Below are 18,833 nucleotides of genomic sequence, written 5' to 3'. Positions count from 1 at the left end.
GGCAGAGTAAAAATCTTCCACACTGATAAACAAAATCAGAAAATATAAACAGGTTTTATGTGTCCAAAAGTATAGGCATGTCCATCCCTACAACTCCAGAAGAAAAATGGCTAGAGTTAAATCAGAAGCCTAAGGAATCATATTCAAAAGCACTAATTACCTTTTTAACCCATCCAAACTTTTTAGTGTTGTTCCGCACAGGCAATGACAACCATCCTTCTAATCTTGATTCTATAAGTAAGCATAATAAAGGAGGATAAATAAACTGATTCTCTCCTGACAATTAAGAATTTAGTAAAATTTTAATGCAGACATAACAAGCTATTCAAATCTGCCCCTTGGAATTTAGACCACACAGTACCTGGGACACTGTAATAACACATAATGAGTAGAAGCATGAACAAAATTCAGGTCACATGACATCAGAAATAAATGCTCGGAATTATAACATCCAATACTCCATTGATTAAATTCATGCACAGGCAAAATTCACAACACAAGCCCCTAAGCTCTTGTTACTGCAAGTCTCCATCAGGCCCTTTCTTCTTCCTGTGGAGAGCAAGCTGACTAGAGGTGTACCACTTATACTCTTGAGTAAAAAGCACTTTAAATGAGTACCTGTTCAGAAAACAGGAAATTTTAGAATGGCTATCCTCATTGTGTAAAATACAGACCAAACCTGTTTAAGAAGCAACAGTATAACCAAGATTTCTAAGCTCTAAAATATCAAAATCAGTAAAACTCTATAATGAACAAAAGAAAGTATCTTAAGTCATTAGACTCTGTGCTAATAAATTTGATCCTATTTTTCAAATGAAATTGGCAGAGGGGGTGCCATTCTACGAGGATATTCTGATAATGCGAATCGTTACAGGTTTAAACTGCTATGCACTAACTGTACTAGATGTTTAAGTTCTCTATGTCTGTACAGCTCCACACAACAGAATTCTATCCCTCATGTAGACAAGAAAGCTGGAGTCCACAGAGATCAGTGAGTTTAGAAGACACATGGGAGTCTCCAGGCATTTCACCCGTGAGGCTTTTCAGAGTGAAAACCAAGCCAAATTGTTTCATGTATTCTCTGAAGGCTTAGTACACGGTGGACATGAAAACAGTGAAAACCTCAATACATTCTAGGAAACGGGTCATGTATTTTTATATTCTGTCACTCTTGATACAGAACTACAGAAATGTCTGAAAAATAGATGAAGCCATGCACTTTCAAGGATATAGAACATAGTGCTTTGTTTCTGGAAAATCGGCAAAAATCAAACAATCTAGCAAATACAATCACAAGCTCTTTGAAAAATGCCTTAAAGGCAAATTATAGTTCATGCAGCAGTTTATTTTTTACTGCATCTAAACAGCATGTTGGAGTGAGTGGATGTTAGTTAAATGTTATCATTTTAAAGAAAGACAAATTAAGTATCTGGGAGAACTCCAAAGACAGTACGATGTTTTCAGATATCACCTGTACTAATAGGCTCCGATGAACTAGGTAAGTAAGGCAAGCAATCTTCTTCAGAGTCAGAGTCAAGAAGCGTGTGAGAACTGGAGGGCTTAGTGGCAATACTGAGAGAGGTAGAGGACCGCTGGTAGGTGAAAGACATGGATTCCATAGTGTGTGACTGAGTGATATGAACTAAATACCCACAAGCAAGAAAGTGAGGCAAAGAAGAGAGAAGAAAAAAGTGAAAACTTAAAAAACAGATAGGCACTACATATGAGTTACACTCCTAAACATTTAGAATTTACTTGTTCGTTTTTAATCAAACAAGTCCAAAAGGTCATGTGAATCCCATTCTAAGTAGGATTTCCTTTAAAGAAATGGCAAACCTTTTCCTTAAAAGTAAAGTCATTCATGGAATCAAAGCAATCACCTGACTTAAGTTTAAGGCAAATGCAAGGGCTGACCAAGGATGTGTACCTGGAAATCCATCATCAGGCTCAGCATCCCCTGGTCCACTGCCTATACTGGAACTGTCCATACCAATATGCAAGGCCTGGAGCTGTGACCGCAGCTGTTCAATGTCACTGTCTTTACTGTCCAGGGTCATCTGGAGTTCTATTCGAATTTGGCTCTCTTCAGCTATTTGCTGTAAGAAAATGTATAACACATGAAATGTGCATTGCAATTGTGAGTCACAGATCAGTAATAAGTACTAATAAAAATGTTCTGCAAAGATAAGAAAATCATTGTTTTTAAACCGTTTTCAGTGTAAAAGAGTATTCTTACAGCCTGCATTTCATTCAGTTCTTTCTGATATTTGATCATCTGTTGTGTCAATTTTTCACGTTCAGACTTAAGCTCCATATGTAGCTTTCTGTTTTCCTTCTCTTTTCTTCGCACATCTGTGTCACTACCACGCTTGACAGGTTCTTTTCGATTCATGATCTCCGCCAACTTATTCACAGCCTTAAAAAATAAGCATATAATAAATTATGTTGATGTTTTCTTAGAAACTCATCAATTATGAGCTACATAATCACCAGTAATTCCTTTCCTGTATACAGGGTTTTAAGGAAATTCTTTTGGGCTTAGAGAGATGTAAAGTGAATCAAGTGTCCAGTGTGCAAGCACTAGGGCCAGAGTTCAGATCCGTGGTACCCACAGAGACACATGTCTCTATCCTCAGTGTAGTGGAGGTAGAGACAGAAGACTCCCTTAAGTTCACTGGTCAGTTAGTCTTGACCAATTTATAATCTCTAGATTTAGTTAGAGATCTTGTCTCAAAGATAGGGGGAGAGGGGCTGGAGAGATGGCTCAATGGTTAAAACTGCTTTCTGTTTTTCTGGAAAAGCTGAGTTCAGTTTCCAGTACCCAAGTCCAGTGGAGTACCCAGTACCCCAGCTCCAGTAGAACCAACACCTCTCTGGCTTCCATGGGCATAAGTACATAAACGAATGAAAATAAAAATCTTGAAAGAGAAAAAGCAGGCAGACAGTAATATAGGAAGACACTAGAAGCCAACATCTGGTCTCTACACGCATGCACATATGCACAGTCCACACATGTACACATACACATGTGAACATATACATATATATGACATATGTATACAACATAACATCTTTTGCCTTATTTTAAATATAGTTTTTTCATCGATCTTCATTCTGTATTCTAATTAGTTTTTCATTCTCATGATTTTTGATAGTAGGAGCCTTTCCTCACTGAGCTATCTTGTCCACTTTCTCATGATTTTTGAGAGTGATAATTTAAAGTGTTTACAGGGCTATGACTGTAGCTTAGGTAGAATGCTTGCCTCGCATATTCTGGTCCCTAGGTGTGTTGCCTGCTAAATTACAGGCTTGACCTGTTATCATGATTCCACTTTTTATTATAAAAGATTTAAACAGGCAGATGTTCCTCTTCCTACTCCAAAGGATGTGAATTCTGCACTGGCACTAAAATGTACCTTTTCCAACAACAGAGAATGGTACTAGCACCCACATATTTATGCTACAGATACAACTAACTGTGGGAGCTCGCAGAGGGGTGTCAATAATCACAGGTGCCCTTTCAGATCAGCTGACTCTTTCAGGCAATCAGCAAATAATAAAAAGCTAGGAGAGAATGTGGGGCACTTCCACATACATGAAGTTTTTTCTAACTTGAATAAAAAAAAATCACAAAATTATTCAAATAATGATATTGCTTTGAGCTTCGCTTCTACCCTATAGCACTAGAGGTAACAGGTGACAAGAATATAAACAAATTCAAAACCGCCTTTCCGTCCTGGTGACATACTTGAGTCTTGAGAGTTCTCTCATTCAGAAGCTGCTTCTCAAACTGTGCTTTAATAGCTGCTGCACTCATCTCTTCATCTTTCAACTTGGACAGTTCTGAAATACACAGAAATATTAAAGTTATAAGAATAGCTACTAGGCATATTCACAATAAGCTTCAGTCCCTGCTAATACATACGTTCTTGGCTATCTTTCAGCTTGTTGTTTAATTCTTCTTTCTCGTTTGCAAGATTTGCAACATCGCTAGTTAGTGTCCTATTTGTTTCTTCAAGCTAAGAAATAGAAGAAGAAAAACCCTTACATATCAATTTACAAAATTTTAGTTGTCAAATACTAATCCAATTTGAGACCACTGGATCATTGTTCACCTCTGCACTTCCCCTGTTACCACACCAGTATTACCCTTGATAAAAATGCTGTTCCCTCAAAACTTCATATGTATCCCAAAAAGCTAAAAATTTCCGTCTTTCAAAATTCCTTAGCAGTTTTTTTCCTTAAATGAGAAAACCACTTAATAAATCAAGAAGAGTGAAAACAAAGGCTTGTGTTTCCATTGTGCTAAACGAGTTTAAAAACCATAGTATTTCTTTTGAAATATTACTTTAAAATAAAAAGTGAGGTGGGTTTTTTTTTGTTTGTTTTTTTTGTTTGTTTGTTGTTTTTTTTTTTTTTTTTTTTTTTTGAGACAGGGATTCTTTGTGTAGCCCTGACTTCAAGTTCAAAGATCTACCTGCCTCTGTCTCTTAAGTGTTGGGATTAAAGGCGTGAACCACCACCTGGCTAGAAAAAAAATGAATTTCTATTGAAGAAGTTGAATCCTTTTTTCTACATTTCTTTCAGATTATATTCCTATCCTTCCTTCCTGAAGTTTTATTAAAAATTATGTTTAACTTTCCCACCAAATACTGCAAATTTCCATTATAAACAAATGAAATAATATATGTGATAAGGAATGAAACTTGCTAGACACTTTTGGACATACCTTTAATCCTAGCACTCAGGAGACCGATGCAAGAGTATGTCTGTAAGTTTAAGACTAAAGAACATAGTAAGGCTCACGCAGACAGGGATAATGAGAACTAAGATGCTATGCGGGAACAGTGGTGAATGTTTCTAATTCCAGCACTTGGAAGGAGGCAGGAAAAAAATTGTGAATTCTGAGCTATCTCAAGATTAAAATAAGGAACAACAAAATGTAATACCCTGTTGATATATAAAAAGATGTAATTCATTTAGATTCAACTTCCATTTATATGTTCAACTTCCCACCAAATATGGCATTATAAATACATGAAATAATATGTGGCAATATTTATGTACCACCTTTCAGTTTGTTTGCTGAGATAGGGTTTCACATATTACAGGTTTACCTCTACTTACTTGTAGAGCCAAGGTACCCTTACTGTGTAGCCAAGGGTACCTGTGAACTCCTGACCCTCTTGCCTTACACTCCCAAATGGTGGTATTATAGGCATGTACTACCACCTCTTTTTAATTTTTAAAAATGTATTGTATATAAGTGTTTTGCCTGAATGTCTTTAAAGCATGTGTGCAGTGCCTTTGGAGGTCACAAAGGAGCATCAGATACTCTGGAACTGGAGTGGAATTATAAGACAGTTATGAGCCTTGTGGTGCGGGAAATCACACCTACTCTGGAAGAGTAGCCAGTGTCTTAAGCACTGAGCCATATCTCCACCCTCCACAACTGCTTATCAATGGAAACATGTGAGGGTTTGCTTTTTACAAGAATTATGGGCTATAAGCACTGTGCAGTTATCTTAGTGTGGACTTTCGTAGGGTTGTAGCATATACTTAAATTTACCAGAAATTGAATTTAACTCTCTATTTTTTGTTGTTAGTTTTGTAAAAAGCCATTTTCCACACATGTGAAACTGTCAGGCTGTGGAAATGGTGTGCAGCAGTACTTCACAGCTATAGCATTCACCTGACCGTTTGCTGGAGAAGAGTTAAGCGAAGCATCCACTCATGTATTTGAGCTATCTCTTTTAGACAGTTTCCTTCTGAGAGGTTTCATCTACATCAATGAGGTCTAGGGGCTCTGTTTGTATTCTAGATGCTAATCTGAGAATATATATATATTTCAAGTATCTTTTCTTTGTTATTTATGCTGTCTCTGTCACAGGTAAGTATTAGGTCTGTCTGACAGCTTTAAGTTTGTATTTTTCACATTTGGTTCTTAAACTAGGTACACTTTACCTAAGTAGTAAGGATCTAAATTTATTCCTTTCACCAAAAATCCCATTATTCCAAAAGCGTTTATTGACTGTGCTTTATATTACCATCTGCACCAAACAAAGGTCTTGCATATGCCTCTGTCAACTATCCACTCCCTTTACTGTGGCATTCAGTAGGTCAGCACAAGACTGACTGCTTTCTGTTGGTATTTCCTCAGAAATGTTTCTCTAGTTAGACTGTTAGAATCTGCTAAAAATAGTCACTTTTCAATTTATAACTGACAGTTCCCAGATGGTTCTGAGGTTTTCTGACATAGTAATTTAATTACAAACCCAAGACACCAAGAATGTTACTTACAGATGCAATTGTAGCATCCTTTTCAGTAAGTTCTTGTTTGTGCCTAGCCATCATCTCTTTGATCTCCAGCTCTTTCATGATCTTCTCTTTTTCCAAGTCAGAGTATTGTTCTTCAGCAATGGAACGAGCCAGCTGCTCAGAATCTGCTTTGGTAAGGGTAATCTCCAGCTGGGCAGCCAAAGAGTCTCTGTATTTCAGAGATATACCATAAAAAACTTAGGCATACAGTAACAGGATTGAATTCAGGGGGTCATGTATTCTAAGCACATAGTCTACCTAAGCTAAGTCCTAAATCCCTTGGAGACAGGATTTTAATAATTAATTTACATTATGAAGTCAAAACTCTGTCTACTTGACTTTCATCAGATTTTTTGTTTTTAACTTGGTGGGAAACAGAGCAGGAACTATATAAGAGAACTTACCTACAGACAAGAGACAGGGCCCCATCCTTACCTTTCATCCTGTAAATCCTGCTTCTTCTGTTGCAACTCTTTACAAAGTTTAGTCTTCTCTTCATTTTCTTCTTTAAGTTCTCTAACTTGTGTTTTATAGAGGGTCTAAGCAGCAAAACAGAATTGCATGCCCATTATTACCAAGAACATGACTTTTATTCAAAACCTAGCCAGGCAAAAAGCTCAATATAGACATATAATGTTTTCTGTTGACTAATTTTGGGCTCCTGAGAAATCAACAGTTTTGTAGGCTTTCCCACTTTCTAGTCACCAATTAATAAACATTTGTATGTAGATTGCATGCTCTATGTCTAGACCCCAGCATACTCAACTTCTAAAAGAATCAGCTAATAATTCAACTGGTATACTACAACGTAATTCCAGTTAAATGTACAGGTTGGTAGGATAAAGAGGTGACGAAAAACATTGATCTTTCTTTCTTTAAAGATCAATGGAACTACTACATAAAAACACTTCATACTGCCGGGAAGTGGTAGCACATCCCTTTTAATCCCAGCATTTGGGAGGCAAAGTCAGGTAAATCTCTGAGTTTGAGGCCAACCTGGCCTACAGAGCAAGTTCTAGGACAGCCAGGCCTTTTTTCTCTCCAAAAAAAGAAAAGAAAAGAAAAGAAAAGAAAAGAAAAGAAAAGAAAAGAAAAGAAAAGAAAAGAAAAGAAAAGAAAAGAAAAGGTGGGAAGGAAGAAAAAAGTATTTCATATTTTTACAGCGTTCTCAAAAAACCCACAAAGGTCAATATGGCAATTTTATTCCTTTTATTACAAAAGCATGTATTTGGGCTCAATGGTTAAGAGCAATGACTTCTTCCAGAGGACTAGCACCCACACGGCAGCTCACAACTGTCTGTAACTCTAGTATCCAACACCCTCACACAGACATATATGCAGGCAAAACATCGATACAAATAAAATAAAAATAAATTACTTAAAAAAACAAAACAAAAAAAATATTTTCTCAAAAAGGCTTCACACAGCTTCACAGAATGGTAATTGCATATGCTTAGAATTATGTCCTAGCAACAATAGCTGATTTCTTGTTTTGAAACAGTATCTCCCTTTCTGTTGTCCAGACTATACTCAATGTTGTAGGCTCAAGTCACCTTCCCACCTTAGCCTGCATGGTAGTTGCAACTATAGGCACACACCATCAAACCAGTAGGATAAAGGACTCCTGTTAAACAATCTACAGTTTTTTTGCCCAGTACTTTTTCTTTCATATTTTGTGGTACTACATACTGAAACCAGAACCTTCTCCCTACAACAAGTATTTTACCAGTGAGCTACATTCCAATCCCTGTCTGCTTTTTATGAGTCATGTAAGACCCCATCCAAATCTGTCTGGTGTGGTGGTAAACTACTATAATCCCAGCACTCAAGATGTGGAAGCAGAAAGTTAGCAAATTGGAGGCCAGCCTAGGACAAACAGCAAGGCTGTTTAAAAAACCCAAAACCAAAGCAAGCAAGCAAGGACAGACAAACAAAAGCTACGCATCCTCCTGTCTTTTGACTCGCAGGGCACTGGATATACACATGGTGTACTTACATGCCCAAACCTAAAACAGGAATACACATCAAGTGAAATGAATAACGATTTTAGTTAAAAAGCAACCATTCTCCTAGTTCTACAGGAAGTCCCTTACTGAGAAATACTGCTCTGCTTCAAGTTGGTCTTGCAGTTCCTTCATCTGCCCATCTGCATCCTGCCGCTCTCTGTGAATACACAAAGTCTTTGTTAGTAACTTACATACATATTAACCTAGCCACATGGGAAAGTAAGAATCCCTGAAATCAAGTCATTGTCACACTAGTGCTAACTTTATCATTGCCTTTAAAAGCTCTCATCCTTGACAAGTCTGATGGCAGAGCCTGTAATCACAGCGACTGGGAGGCTGAGGCAGGAGGGACCATGAGTTCAAACCCAGCCTGGAGAATTTCATGAGACCATGCATCAAAAACAAAACCAAGACTTTCAACAACTGCAAGCCAGGTGTGGTAACGCATACCTATAACCCTTGTTCTCTGGAGGCTGAAGAAAAAAGATTCCTGAGAGGTTGTGACCAGCCACAGCCACATAGTGAGACTTTATACACAGTAACAACAAAATAACAAAAAATACACATAAAGAAAACTAATTCCTTCAGCACCGACACAGGCTTTTTCTGAGGCTGCATGTCACATCATGTCATTATTCCAACAGCTACAATGTGTACTTGTATTTTCAGATTTATTTTATTTTATCTTGCTAGATAAGCTGGCTCTGGAATTCAAATCTTTTGTTTCACCCTCCCAAGTATTGGCACTCTAAAAATTATCAACAGACCCGACTTTCATTTTAAATAAATACCAATAAAACACACACACACACACACACACACACACACACACACACACTCTCTCTCCCAGAAATTTTCCATCAAACAGACTAAATCAATTAACTCACTTTCGAAGTTCAGTATTTTGCTTTTCCAAGTTCATTTTCATTTCCATAAGATGATTATTTTCTTGTTTTATTTGCTTTTCTGACATTTTTAGGGTGTTAACTTGTTGGGTCTGCATCTTCAGGTCATTTTGCATAAGACAACGCTTCTGAGTTTCCTGCTCTATTTTTAATGTCAAATTTCTAACCTAAAAAAAGTAAATTGTATACTTGACATTTAAGTAAATTATTTTTCTCAAGAATGATGCTTTTCTTATTCATTTCACATTAAAATATAGGTAGTATTTAAAAATGAAAATTAGTCTTTAAAGTGTAACTAACTTAAAATTTTCAATTATGACTTATTTATTCTATCATCAAATCCATTAAAAGCCAACAGGTTCTATAGAATATTACAATACAATGCATTCACCACTAGACCTCCCCAATAAAGCAAGTTTATTACTGGCTCATTAATTTTTTCCTAAATATAATTCACACTTACATCCTCATTTAGCATATCTTTCTGCTTCAGCAGCTCATTTAGTTTCTGCTGAGACTGTTTGAGGTCACAGTCCAATATAGAGCATCTTTTCTCGGCTTCCAGGAGTAGGTTCTCCACTTTCTGCTTTAAAGACCTCTCTTCCAACAGCTTCTTCTCCATTTCTATTAGAATAAAAGTAGATACAATTATAACCTGGAACTGCATTTTAATTACGAACAGTGGTACTATCTTATATTGTTGTTTCTAACTAAACACTTAACACTTTAAATATATTTGAAATATAAATTTTATACATTTGCAGAGTATAAAATGTATATATATTATGACTTTCCGTATTAGTATATTATTAAGCAGGTGTTGAAAATTATGTTTGTGGAGATAAAAAGATTCAGGCGTCAAACATTCTGAGCCTAAATCTTGGCTCTGCCATGTACTAATTATTTGAGTAGGTAAGTTAACTTCTCTGTCCTCAATTTCCTTCCATCTAGGATGGTAACAGTATTTAACCTCCTGAATATGGGAAAAAAGAAAAATACTGCCAGATATATAGTTGGCACTAAGTGCTCATTAGTGCTCACTGTTTTGTGTTTTTTCTGTGGTTTAATTTTTTAAATATTTATTTATTAATTTATTTATTTAATGTATGCGAGTACACTGTCATTCTCTTCATACACACCAGAAGAGAGCATTAGATAATATCATAGAAGGTTTTGAGCCACCTTGTGGTTGTGGCAAATTGAACTCAGGACCTCTGGAAGAACAGTCAGTGCTCTTAACAAGTGAGCCATGCCTCCAGTGCTATTTTTTGTTTTTGAATGAGTATTCTTTTTATTAGATATTTTCTTTATATACATTTCAAGTGCTATCCCAAAAGTTCCCTATACCCTGCCCCCTGTTGTTTTGTTTTTTTAAGAATTAGTAAAATGGTAAAGAAAATGGAATAAATCTACTAGATTACTTAGTAGGACTGTAGGTAATCTTTGCTTTTTTCAGTTATACTTCCCTTCATTTTTCTAAATGTTTTGCAATAAACCTAACTTATTAATCAGAAAAATAACTCTTTAAAAGCATTTTTCATCTTAAAGTGATCAGCAAAGTGTATTCCTAAGTAAGTTTAATTTTAAATGTAGGTTTTGATTAATTGATTAGTATTTCAGTTCATATCTAAGATTCCTCTGCTATCTCACACCTCTTTAACATCCAAGTATCATTTACAAAAAGTTTCATTAGGTAAAAATTAAATTCATGACTTTTTAGGGCTTTTTTAAAAACTTATTTTTTAAGTGTACATGCCTTTACATGTATATTGAGGGGCCTAAAGTTGTTGTCAGATATTTGTCTTGTTTACTCTCCAGTTTATATAATGAGGCAAGGTCTCTGGGTGAATGTGGAACCTACTAATTTGCATTATCTAGCTAATGAGCTACGCCAGGGATTTCCCCTCTCTATCTCCTGAGTGCTGGGTATAAGGTGGCCGTTATGCCTGCCTGGCTTTTACACAGGCTCATCTATACACAGCAAAGTATTTATCCATCAAACCATCTCCCTGGACAGAACTGAAAATACTTAATGAAAGGTCTTTAAAGATGTACACAAATAAATGAATCTTTCTCTACATGTTACTAAGTAAACAGTTTTTCTAATTATTTTAATATGTACATTGCACTTGATTTCACAACCTAACATCACTGTCATTATCCCTTTACAGAGAATAATGTATCAGCAAAGTTTAAACCACAGACAAGGTCATACTGGCAATAATTGCTTATTCAAGCCATGTTCTTAATCTACTGAGGTGGTAACATGCAGTACAAAGAGCAAGTTTTAGATCCAGGCTTGAATGACATCCATAATATTAAGTGTTGTGTGCTTATGTGCAAAATATTAGAAAGTCATCACATATCATGTATTAATGTTCCAACTAACCGCTGGAAACAATAAAAGTTATATTACATTGGACTGTTTCATTTTGTCAGTCTGGAAAATAAGCAATAAGGAAATGCATTCACTTATTCAATAAATAAATAAAAATATTTGCTGGGCAATAGTGGCACAAGCCTTTAATCCCAGCACTGGGGAAGCAGAGACAGATCTCTGAGTTTAAGGCCAGTCCGAACTACAGAAAGATTTCCAGAACGACCAGGGCTATACAGGAAGCCCTGTCTTAAAAACAAAAACAAACAAAAATTTTATTAAAAAATCATGTAATAATGGTACAGGGAATATAAAAGCACTGGAAACTTACTGAGGCGGTAGACATATTCTACAGTTTGCTTTGGTGGTAGTTATATGAGTGTAGCACATATATCAAAACTATTTATACATTACTGTAAATAAATAACATCTCAAAAACAATTTAATTCCATTCAAGGGCATAGACAAGGAAATATAAAGTTTATCAGCTTAATCTCTTCAGACTATACTTTCTAAATAAAGTTCCTGCTTCATTTCTCTTTTGTTTTGCTTTGTGTTTTGCTCTGGGACAGATCTCGCTGTGCAGCCCCAGCTGAGACCCACCTGCACCTGCCTCTGGAGTGCTGAACTGAAGTCACATTCTACTGTTCATGCCTTGTTTCATTTTTTTTTTTTTTATCATCCTGAATTAGTGCTTTAAACTAAACTGGTTATAATAAGAAAAGCTAAATGCTGAGTATACTTAAAGACTAAAAGGCTTTCTTGCTAAGCTATTCATAATATTATGCTTCAATAAGAAGTGAAATTTCTGTTCCAGTGTTTTAAGACACAGACATAAAAATTTTCAAGTACTGATTATTTCTGTGATTTCAAATACGAAGTTAACTTTGGAATCTACTAGTATGACATGACTTTAACAAAAATCTGACTGACATCTTTAGTATGCTAGTCTAAAATACTCAGTGAGCTACTTCTGAGGCTAGCTGGACTAGCTACTATTTAAGACCCTGTCTTATATAACTATTAATAATTTTTAACACAGTTGGTAAAATGTCACATTATAGTAAATATATGTCAAAGGACATACCTCCCAAAAATCAGTAGGTAGAGAGGGTCACACTACACACCTTTTACCACCAATACCATTGAAATATTACTGTCTTTCAAACCTAAAAATATGGTATTTAGAAACTGTTGTAATGGATCAAAGGTTCAAAAAAGATGTATATAAAATTTCTCTAATAATTTTCTTCCTTTCAGCTCCCAATGCTTGCCAATATAAATAAATATTTTGTAAAATCAAAGACTAACGCTAGGTTCTTGGAAAATGTTCCTGGAATACCCCTCACAATGCATACCTTTCATGGCTTCTGATTTAGCTTCTTCAATGGATTCATAGATCTTATTTTTATCCGCTAGCCGTGCTTTTGTGGTCTTGTGTTCAGCTTCTTCTTGTTCTAAACTCTGCTGTATAACTTTCAGTTGATATGTCATATCTATTTCCATGTTGCTTTTTTCCTATGAGACATTTCCAAAACTATTAACAGAATTTCAAAACCTTTTAAAATTACTTTTAAATAGTGTCTCTGTGAAGGTTCAGTATTTTCCTTTCCGTCTTCATCTGAGCTTCTTTTGATAGTAACCAATGGACTCTATTCACACTGTTGTTGGAGGTGTGAATTGGGCCTGTTTAACTTCAGTTAACTGGCCCGAGTGCTATTCTTGCCACTTCTCATCCTCTCCAACTCGATTTCTCTAATCTGCACCTGACACTATCCACTGATGACTTTGACACTGCATTCCTGCTCTCATCTTCCTGTCACCTCTCAAGTTTCCCTAAGCTGCCTCTAGTTTTACCATTTTTAAAAATGATTTTATTTTAAATGCGTGTGTGTGTTGCTCTACACATGTATATGTATGTATACCATATTTGTGCCTGGTACAAGTCAGAGAAGATGACAGATTCCCTGGAACTGGAGTTAAAAGGTGATTGTAAGCCACCTTGTGACTGCTGGGAATCAAACCTGGGTCCCCTGCAAGAAGAACAAATGCTCTTAATTACCAGGTCATCTTTCTAGCTGCAGGATGATGGTATTCTTTAGACACAGGGTCTCTTCCTAAAACATTATTTCTCAAAATTTACAAATGTAGCTAATGGCCATCACTTGGGAGGCAAAGGCGGGCAGATATCTGAAAGATTGAGGCCAGCCTTGCCTACATAGTGAGACTCTGCCTTAAACAAACAAAAAGTAATGCTTTTAATCTAGCTACATTAAACAACAACAACACCAACAAACCCTCCAGATGTCCAACTGCCCAAATAGTAGGTATTTTTCTGTGATGTTGAAATTGAACTCAGGGTCTTGGACATACTAAGCAATCACTCTACCACTAAGCTAAATGGCTAACCAAACACATTATAAGTTTGAAAATCTTGGATAACAGAACTCAGTCCATTTTCTACATGTGTCCAAGCATTTGCAACACAGACCACATGGCCCACAAACCTGGAGTATTCATTATCTGAACTTTAAAGGACTAGGTTGCTGACCAAGACTCCATAGTCTAAAATACTGACTGAACAAGCAAACCAGCCACTGCTGTTTTCTATCCTCAGTTTTGTTCAAGTGGCTATCCTCCAGCTAGAGTGTGCCTCTTTTCCAGCCCACCTCTCTGATCAATCATGTCAGGGGCTCATTTTCTACACCTGAAAGGCATACTGTTTCCAAACAGCTAGCATTTTGTTTGCATACAGTGCAGTAAAATTACCTAGGGCTTTATTATCACTTTTTTGTCAAGCCAGGAACTCACCAGGTAGCCCCCAGCTAGCCTTGAATTAAGAGATGCACCTGCCTATCTCTTGAGAGCTGAGATCAAAAGTTTGTGTCACCATGGTCACCTATTAGACTGTGGTATTATTAAAGGCCACATTGCATCCTGACATTTCTACTATAGAAAACAGTAAATATTCACATCAATGAATAAACAAATGAAAATAAAATTTTAATTAGAAATAATTCTAGCTCTACAATATTAAAAAAAAACTCTAAGAAATATTAATTTTATATTACATTAATTTTTAAGATATACCAGTCAAAATTTGAATTTTTCTACATTGTATAAAATTCTCAAAGAATAAAATATTTATCTTAAAGTCTTAATTTCTCCTGGGTCTCTAAAAAAGCATCATCAGTATATACACTGAATCCCTTCCTTCATGTAGTCCAGCATACCAAGGACTGCCTATATGGTATCAGTTATAGTCCTTGTTTGCATACTCAAGTCCAAATACAAAAGAGTCCATGTACATATGGAAATACTCTACCTAGGAAATAGCTATTTAATTGTTCTCTAATTTTGGTCACTTCTCTCATCTGAAATCACACTGCTATCTTCTTCTTTTTTTAAATAAAAGATTGTATTTATTATTATACATAAGTGCACTGTAGCTGTCCTCAGACACACCAGAAGAGGGTGTCAGGTCTTATTATGAGTGGTTGTGAGCCACCACGTGGTTGCTGGGAATTGAACTCAGAACCTTTGGAAGAGCAGTTAGTGCTCTTACTTGCTGAGCCATCTCACCAGCCCCCATACTGCTTTCTTTTTACACACAAACTGCAGCATGCCATGCTTACCTTCTCTAAGTCAGTGAGCTTCTCCTGCAGCTGTCTCTTCTCCAGCTCTACTTTTGCTAGTAAGGCTTTGCCAGTCTTCAAATCTTCTTCCAACCCAGATATTCTACCTAAAATTTAAAGCACTGTTTAAAACAACTTACTCAAAATGTATTCAATTAAAAATTATCTATCTTATATTTTAGAGTTGTTATTTGTGAGCAAGAGTTTTATAACTTGTCAGAACAGGACTTTAAAGTTAATTTAGCTAGAACTCAATTGATAACCTAAATCTAAATGACACTATTTGGAAATACATCTTTTGTTCACAAATTTTATGAGCATACTTGTAATGTTCTAATTTTATTTTATAATTTTTACTTTAATTATGTGTCTATATGTTTGTGTGAGAGGGTGGATCAATGCATGTGAGTACAGTATCAAAGGAGGCCAGAAGAGGGTGTTGGAATCCCTGAAGCTGGAGTTACAGGCAATTATGGGCCTCCTGGTGGAAGTGCTAGGAACTGAACTTCTTAGCAATATGTGCTCTTAAACAGCTCAACAGTCTCTCCAAACAAAAACCCCAGGTTACAGCAATGCATTAGTTATCTAAAGTTATTTCAAAGTTATGCATTATCAATATCAAATCAATCACTGTTTTTTATACCTTGCAAATCATTAATTATCTCTGATCCATGGGTCCGGTCCCTTCTTTCAGATTCTAAAGCTGACTGAAGATTGATAAATTCCTTTTCAAGTTTTAACTTGGCAGTCTCAAGCAGGCAGTTTTTATCTTGTAGATCTCTATTGTTAGATTCCAGCTGCTGAATCTGTTTGGAACTTTCTGCCTGGGTTTTTCTTAACCGTGCTGCAGTATCAGACTCTGTTCTCAGCAAAGCATTAGCTTCATCCAGCTGATATCCAATTCAAAAGCAAACAGATAATCACAGATATAACAAAAATACATCAATTTCTTATCTTGTTACAAGCTGCTTAAATAAGAAACTCAAAGCATTTCCCTAGGCATCATCTCCTTAAGAGCACACACACTGACAGACGTGGATAACTTAGCACTTTCCACACAGACCAACCTACTTGTTTCTGGAGCTGATTGACCTTCTCAGTGGATATCTGAGAGCTCTGGTTCCTTTTCTTCAGATCTTCAAGTTGATCTTTTAAGCTGTTAACTATAAAACAAAGCATTTTAGCTACAAGCATCAATATAACAGATATATTCAATAATTTTCTTCTTAAACAATTTATATCACAAACCATCATTTTCCAAGTTCCGCTTTTTGTCAGCTTCATGATCCGCTTTCCGTTGATATTCTGCATTCTTGTGCTGAAGAAGGGCCTTTTCTCTTTCCAGCTGTCTTAATGTTGACTCCACATTTTTCCGTAAGGTAATCTGAAATAACACTAAATATTATTATCAAAACAAAATATGCAGAGAAATCAACCAAAATATATCAGTAATCTCAAACACATAAAAGAAAAGACCTAAAAGGGCATCACTGTTTTGTTAAAATTATAATGTTCTCCATATTTGCAAGTGTAATTTATTATATTAACAGTTAAGCTTTCTGGAACTTTCTATCACTAACAAACCATCATTACTTAATCCCATGGACCTAAAATGTTACTAATATCAAACATTTTTATAAAAAGAATTACTTCTTTTTAAAGCATATCAGCCACTTTTATCACCATACAAAAGCAAGTTTTTTTTTTAAATAACTTTTAAGTTAGCATATAAAGTAAAGGTTTCATTATAGCATTTTCAGACATATATACCATCCTAATTTTTTTTTAAATCTTGAAATACCTACATACTAAATTAACTCAAACTGATAAAACAAGTGTAGGTAAGAGAAGTCACCTTACAGTAATTCCATCCTGTTCATCTATGACACAGATTGGTTTTACCAATATGAACTGCACACTACTCTGAGAACCTTATATTTATGTGGGTATCTAAGATGTTACTAACAAAAATGTTAATAAAGCATAGAAATTTTTTACCTCTTCTTCTAGCTCCTTTGCTGTTTTCTCTAGGCGAGTATTAATAGATCTAAAGAATTTTAGAAAGCAACAGTAAATAAAATAATACTAATTTATAATAAAGCAGTCTGCTAATTAAGGAAGTGCTTATATAATTAATATATGCTTTTCATTTTCAGGACTGTATTTACGCTTCAGTTTAAAATGCACTGCCTGACAGCATACTTGCACTTCTGTTCCAGCTCCTCCTTGGCTTGCACCTCACTGCTAAGGTGTTCTTCTAGTGCATATAATTTTTTCTGAATCTGTCAAAAAATAAGAAATTCTAAGTTTCAGTCACAATGATGAGAAACTTCAAGAAAACAATGATACTCTTCTGCTGTCCCCACTTACTAGAGCCCTCTCTAAGAACATAGGATTTGTACTTGCTGACTGTGACTGACTCAGAGGGAATGCTCCCTCACCTCCTGCTCTCCCATTCACAGCACACATACAGAATAAACACATTTACAGGAATAAACTCTCTTGTGATTCCTTACACTACTATGAAAAAAGGTTAAATGAATCTTGAGTAAATGATAGCTAATTACATTTCAAATCCTTTTCCTTAGTTTTTAATTAGGTATAATTTAAAGCAAGTTAAACTGATTAAAAAAACTATTAAATAATACAACATTTAAAATATTCCTTTTTAAAAAATGTACTATTATCTTTTAAATGTATGAGTGTACCTGCATGAATTTACAAGTGTTGCCCATTAACAAGAACAAAATGCATGAGACAGTGTCTTCTAGATGTGGTGTCACATGCTGTTAAAGCACTCAGGAGGCAAAGGAAAGAGGATCTTTCTGGAAGGTCAAGGCCAGCCTGCTCTGTATAGTGAGTTCCAGTGTAATAACAATAATAATAATAATAATAATAATAATAATAATAATAATAATAGTAACACCAACAACAATGGTAGTAGTGTGATATCCACTTCAATAACTGAAATTCAAAAGGATGAATACTCTCAGGCCAAGGCAGGAATGACACCAAAGCCAAAGTTCTAAAGAGTATGCTTCTTAAATATTAAATTCATCATAAAAACAACCAACAATTCCTCTATTGTCCCCAAACAAGTATAGGTCAAGAGCTATTGAGATGGCTCAGCCAGTAAGATGCTTACTGCACAAGCATGAGGAACTAAGTAACACACACATAAAGTCAGGTTTTGGTAATGCCCAGCCTTAGAGAGGTTGAGGCAGGTAGAAATCAACCCTGATTCGATGGTAAGCTCCAGGTCAGCCACGCCTACAAAGCAAGTCGTTTCCAAAACAAAATAAAACACCAACCAACCAACCAACTAAAACAAAACAACAACAAAATCAAGGCATTTAGTGTGAATCTCTAACTCCAGTGCTTGGGGTGGGGGTGGGGAGTTTGGTGGAAAATATGGCAGAGACAGGCAGATCCTTGGGGCTTGCTGGTCATCCAATCTGACTTAATCTTTGAGTTCCAGATACAATTGAGACACTTTCTGAAAGAAAGAAAGAAAGAAAGAAAGAAAGAAAGAAAGAAAGAAAGAAAGAAAGAAAGAAAGAAAGAAAGAAAGAAAGAAAGAAAGAAAGGAAGG

At 35.8% G+C, this 18,833-nt stretch overlaps 1 protein-coding gene across 2 annotated transcripts in view; it reads right to left on the bottom strand.

Annotated features, from left to right (window-relative positions):
* The window catches only part of Rock2 (Rho associated coiled-coil containing protein kinase 2), a 93,857-nt gene that overhangs the window by 12,239 nt on the left and 62,785 nt on the right, over positions 1–18,833 (bottom strand). For both annotated transcript variants that reach the window (XM_029484847.1, XM_021178715.2), the window contains exons 12-28: positions 17,444–17,523; positions 17,240–17,288; positions 16,490–16,625; positions 16,313–16,404; positions 15,885–16,131; positions 15,242–15,348; positions 12,965–13,124; positions 9,693–9,853; positions 9,212–9,396; positions 8,412–8,481; positions 6,754–6,857; positions 6,301–6,487; positions 3,926–4,019; positions 3,749–3,843; positions 2,237–2,416; positions 1,928–2,096; positions 161–231 (exon numbers count right to left, since the gene is read on the bottom strand). In XM_029484847.1, the coding sequence (XP_029340707.1) occupies positions 161–231; positions 1,928–2,096; positions 2,237–2,416; positions 3,749–3,843; positions 3,926–4,019; positions 6,301–6,487; positions 6,754–6,857; positions 8,412–8,481; positions 9,212–9,396; positions 9,693–9,853; positions 12,965–13,124; positions 15,242–15,348; positions 15,885–16,131; positions 16,313–16,404; positions 16,490–16,625; positions 17,240–17,288; positions 17,444–17,523 (2,187 nt within the window). The remainder of the gene's footprint in view (positions 1–160; positions 232–1,927; positions 2,097–2,236; positions 2,417–3,748; positions 3,844–3,925; positions 4,020–6,300; positions 6,488–6,753; positions 6,858–8,411; positions 8,482–9,211; positions 9,397–9,692; positions 9,854–12,964; positions 13,125–15,241; positions 15,349–15,884; positions 16,132–16,312; positions 16,405–16,489; positions 16,626–17,239; positions 17,289–17,443; positions 17,524–18,833) is intronic.

The sequence above is a fragment of the Mus caroli genome, chromosome 12, assembly GCF_900094665.2.
Source record: "Mus caroli chromosome 12, CAROLI_EIJ_v1.1, whole genome shotgun sequence".
NCBI lineage: Eukaryota > Metazoa > Chordata > Mammalia > Rodentia > Muridae > Mus > Mus caroli.
Note: the sequence above shows the minus strand (reverse complement) of the source record. Positions and strands in the feature narration are given on the sequence as shown.